General features: G+C 42.5%; 1 protein-coding gene across 1 annotated transcript; it reads right to left on the bottom strand.

The window, feature by feature from the left end:
* Positions 1-3,972: 3,972 nt before the first annotated feature.
* LOC113027347 (zinc finger MYM-type protein 1-like) lies at positions 3,973-5,017 on the bottom strand. The gene has a single exon (XM_026176965.1). It carries the CDS (start codon positions 4,798-4,800, stop codon positions 3,973-3,975), a length of 828 nt encoding a protein of 275 aa, XP_026032750.1. The 5' UTR covers positions 4,801-5,017.
* Between the last annotated feature and the right edge of the window lie 367 nt (positions 5,018-5,384).

The raw sequence follows: 5,384 nt of genomic DNA, 5'->3' as shown, positions 1-5,384 counted from the left end.
TTTTTGTCAGAGCGTTAACTTTGGTTTTTGGTACTCCAACTCTTGTGTCCCAAAATGTGCCATATGCTCCAACCCCCAGGCCATGAAGGTGGTGAAAAAGTGCTGGACTGGTATAAAAGTTATTACAATAAATGTGATATCCCGTTCCCAGGTAGTTTTTGTTTATAAGTGCCATCCCAGCAAATGACGGCCCCTTCTCAGTTACCACAGTTGACCCCCCTGTATAAATGTTAGTCCATTGTGTAGCCTGTGTTGTCAGACAGCACAAAAAGTGTTATCCCCCGCTTTGTTGGCTTGATTTTTATGTATTGCTTCAGGAAAACTCTGGCTTTGTTATAGAGCATGAGCTCACCCACAGAGAGGTTTTGCTGTGGGTAGTATACAGCTTTGCAGGCGACACGCTAACGTCATACAGGGAACGTACTCTGTGCAGGCAGTCATAATCACCAGTGCCTGTTTTTCAGTCATTGAGAGCATCTTCCGCAGGATCACTCATATGAACATTCCAAGTGATGGTGAGGAACCGGTGTCTGGACATGACCTCGGAAAGATATTCCACATGAAAAATCAAATTCACATGCCAAAAATCTCTCATTGTGGGCAGCTTTAGAACCCCCATGTAGAGTGTTAGGCCAAAGTAATGGTACATTTCAGCCTCTGTGAGGAGCTCAGTCCACTTGAAGTTTTTGCCTGCAGCAATATTTTTAGCTGCATTTTTGTTTGTGTTGGCACACAGTGTTTTTTTTATAGCAGCATGGTCAAAGTAAATCTTGAACAGTTCAGATGGAGATGGACTGTCCACACATACTGAAAATGGCGGCTCCACATCTGGCATTCTTTTTGGAAAGAAATTCGGTAGACAGGTTGAGGCAAGTTGTTTGGGTCCTTATCACTCTTCCAGGTAGCTGTGCATCACTGGAGAGTGACTCTGACCTGAAGCTCTTTCCTCTTTTTGCCAGAGGACAACTCATCCGACTCCTTCCTCTACTTCTCTCCGGAGTAGAGGCTGCTTCAGTCGAGCAGGACACTTCAGTTCCGTTCCCTCCTCTTCAATATTATCAACACTATACACAAAAGAATTTAACACCGTGTTCGATTTGTCCAGCACGAAAGTAATATAATGATGTGTAATTCGCACAAAAATGTTTTGCGGTGCGAAATTCCTCTCCGCACGAAATTCTTCTTACTTTTCTCTAACATAAAACTATTTTTTCAAACAATATACATACTTGTTTTGGCAAGGGTCAATCCCTTCGATGAAGTCTGTTTCATCCCCACTGTCGGCAGAATCAGGATCTGACAAATGGCCACCGTCTTCAGGTGGGGCGGTAATGAGATCCGAAGCTTCACGCAAGGTGAAGTGTTTGGCGTGTCCGGATTTTGACTGCATAATAATGTCATGTGTGGAGGTGTAGAAAGTGTGTATTGAGTGTCTGTTGTGTATAGAGTGTAAGTTTCCAAGAAAGCGATTGCAACATTACGAATGAGAGCAAATACTAGTGTAGAGAGAAAAAAAAACATCACTTCCTGTTGTTGGACAGGTCCATGTGATAGGTCACGCTGACAACATGATGAGATATAATCCACCGTAGGAAGTGACAAGAACAGCTGATCAGATCGATAAAGAGTCTGGCTTCGGATCATAGGTGGGGTTTTTTTTTAGGGTTTTTTTTTGTATTTGTCCACTGTTCCTGCCGGCTGTAGTGAGCCTTGACCTCCCAGTCAGATATCGAGCTGGTGGGTAACAGACATCTGAAAATAACTTAAAAAGTTTATTTTGTGATCCAGAAAGAGTAATATTTAAAAGTTTTTGGTGGCGCTCCTCCACCATTGCCGGATTTGAGTTTTGGACAAAATGCATTCTGGGATATTTGGCTGTACCAAATCCACACAAGTCACCACTGATGCATGTTTGACAAAATGGGAGGAGCAAGAACACATCCAGGAATTTTTAGCATACTCGGCTTGATGCATACTTTGAATTGGAACAGTACTTGGTCTCCGACTAATGATGTATCACAAGTCCACGAGAACGCAAGTACACACAAGCACGCATACTGAGACATGGCCAGGCTTAAAGTTTGTATTTTTTTTAAATTTATTTAACCTTTATTTAACCAGGAATGTCCCGTTGAGATCAAAAACCTCTTTTTCAAGGGAGTCCTGATTTGTATTGAACAGCTTGCCCTGACACTGACTGGCAAATTAAACATTCATCTGAGCCGATCGCTTTTACAGTGCCTACAGAATAGTGATGGGATTTCCGGCTCTTTTTAGAGAACTGGCTCTTTCGGCTCGGCTCACTAAAAAGATCCAGCTCTTTCGGTTGTTTTGTTGCTTTAATTAATTTATCATTAATAACAATATAAAATTATGTACAAAGGAATTACTAATGTTAAAAAAGAGTGGATTTATTTATATATGTTTATATATAAATATATGCGGTGGCCCCTAGAGACAAAGCACGTACAAACTCCAAAACACATTTCTAGCGTTAACTGAAATCGCTGGCTTGTGTAGCCACTACGTAACAAAAACTCAACACTGCGCCTAGCATTTACATTCTTCTGAGTTTTTACGTGCGTCTGAGTTTTTACGTGTTTTGGAGTTTGTACGTGCTTCGGGGTTTGTACGTGTTGTGGAGTTTTTGCGTGTTGTGGAGTTTTTACGTGTTTTGGAGTTTTTACGTGTTTTGGAGTTTTTACGTGCTTCGGGGTTTGTACGTATTGTGGAGTTTTTGCGTGTGGAGTTTGTACGTGTTTTGGAGTTTTTATGTGTTGTGGAGTTTTTACGTGCTTCAGGGTTTGTACGTGCTTCAGAGTTCGGATGTGTTTTGATGTTTACACGTGCTTTGTCTCTAGGAGCCACCGTAAATATACTTTTATTTATTCACTCCACATAAAATCTAATAAATAAATAAATAATATAATACAAAAACCAACTATTCACATTTCAACTTTTAACCATTTAGCTTTCAGCTTTTTCCTTTTAAACAAATTTAAAGTGAAACAACACAAAACACTTCAAATCACAACACAATTAAATATAAATTAAAATATGAAAACAAAAAGAACATGCACATTCTCTGTCATGGGCCTGCATGAATAAACGTTCTGAATCCTTTATCATCTGCAACTGAAAATAGTTGTGGATGATCACTATACCTTTCTAATGTGACGTTTTTGTCCCTGGCTCTCTTTCTCTGTCTCTCCCTCCTGCTCTATTCCTGTGCTACTGCGACTGTAACTACCGCCCCTCCCCCCTCCTCCCAGCGCAAGCACAAGGCTCGCATGCAGAGTGAAGCGGGAAAAAAAGTGCGCGCGAGAGAGAGAGAGAGAGTGAGAGAGTAAGAGCAGAGGCGGAGCCAGACATTGTATACACCCGGGGCTTAGCCCTAAAGGGTAATACGTGCCCGGGGGGTTGGAAATGACAAAAGAAACCTGCTATGAAGTTAAAGATTTATTAGGCTGTGTTGTAAGCTTTAAAGAAAAAAAAAAAACTTAATATGAGAAAAAAATATCACATATGTAGCTTAAAAACAGTTTTTTACTTAAACAGCAAGGCAGAACAAAATTAGGGCTGTTTCAAGATACGGGGACTAAACCCCATTTCAACCACACCCAGAACTGATCCGGAATGAAAACAGGACTACTTTAGTAAAGTAAAGTGTGCGTGTTAGTCCCCATAGGGAAATAGTTCCTCTGCATTTAACCCATTCACCCAGTGAAGCAGTGGGCAGCCACCAGTGCAGCGCCCGGGGAGCAGTGTGTAGGGACGGTACCTTGCTCAGGGGTACCTCAGGGTAGCCGTTCAGTGGAGTCGAACCCCCGACCTTCCGATCATGGGGCCACCACTCTACCTACTGAGCTATCCCTGCCCGTTAGGACTTAACCAACAAAGAACCAAAATCAAAACTAGATGACAGTAGCACTGAAAATCATCACAGATCTGCACTACACTGACAACACCTCTTTATTGTGGTAACATGAGATTGTATCTTCGAGGCTTGAGTTTTGCAAACCTATCAATGACATTTTCAGGGTCAACATTATCCAAGTACTCCTTTTCAATAGATAATATGGCCAAATCATTCAGCCTCTCTTGTCCCATGGTTCTCCTTAGCCACATGTGGAGATGACGCAAGGCACTAAAAGAGCGCTCACAGCTGCAGCTACTGACAGGAATGGTTAGTGCAATTCTAAAGATGACCTTCAGAGTTGGGAACATGTCCTCGTCAAGCAAGTGGAAGGCAGTTGTGATGTCGCAAATGTCCTCTTTTTCCATTTTTCTTTTCATGAAGTTTTTTGCCACAACAAGTTCTTCAGGCTTTATCATCACATGGTAGTGTGCCACAATGGGTTTTAAGGCACCTTCGGAAAGGAATGTTGAGGAGGATGGATTGCATGCCTGAATGCCCTCCATTATTTTCTGTCCTGCCCCAGAAAATCTGTCTGCTAGCTCCTGCAACATTCGGTCCAAACAAGGAAAGAATATCTCGTACCTAAACTCTGCTGAGCTTGTGAGATTTGGTGTTGCACCACAGCTGGACTCAAGTACAAATCCTTCAAGTCTTTTCTGTTTGTGTCGTGCCCCCTGAGGAATCTGGATGTTGTAGCTTCCACAAATGTCCATGGCCTTCTCAAATATTTCCTCAGTAGCAGCCTCTGTGCGCAATTTACTTAGTGTATCAACTACCGACATCTTGTACTCCACAGCTTTGCCCATGTCTAGCCTTTCTCCCTGCAGGTAGCGGTGCAGGCCTTCGGTGATCCCAAGCAGCTGTGAGAACATGATTAACATGTACACAGTCTTGGGTTTTGAAAGCTTGGACAAGATCCCTTTAGCAATAGGAGTGTTTGTGGCTTCGAGAGTTGCTAAAACTGCAGAAATGTTGTTGAGAAGGGCTTTGATGGAATTTACTTGGCAGGCCCATCTTGTGTTAGAGAGCTGAACAAGCTCAGATGCAAACAGTCCAAGGTCCTTTTGCAGTTCCTTAAACTTTGTGTGGTTTACCAGGGAGGTGTTAAAAAAATGTGTAGACATTTTCCAAAAGTCCAAAGAAGTCAGAAGCAGCTGGAATAGCCTTGCATGTATGGCAAAGGACAAGGTTGAGCTCATGTGCATAGCAGTGCACATATACTGCTTCAGGGTGTCTCTGTCTGAAACGGGACTGCACACCACCCACAGCACCACTCATAACAGATGCCCCATCATAGGATTGAGCAACACAAAGTAAGTCACTGAGCGTGTGATACTGCAACAGCTCCTCAATAGTGTCTGTAATGCACTGTGCACCAAACCTTTCTAGTTTCCGTAGACCAAGAAAACATTCTTTGACATGGCCTTTACATGACACAAAACGTACACACACTGCAAGCTGTTCC

This window comes from Astatotilapia calliptera, chromosome 7 (assembly GCF_900246225.1).
Source record: "Astatotilapia calliptera chromosome 7, fAstCal1.2, whole genome shotgun sequence".
NCBI lineage: Eukaryota > Metazoa > Chordata > Actinopteri > Cichliformes > Cichlidae > Astatotilapia > Astatotilapia calliptera.
This window is presented reverse-complemented; position numbering and strand designations above follow the sequence as displayed.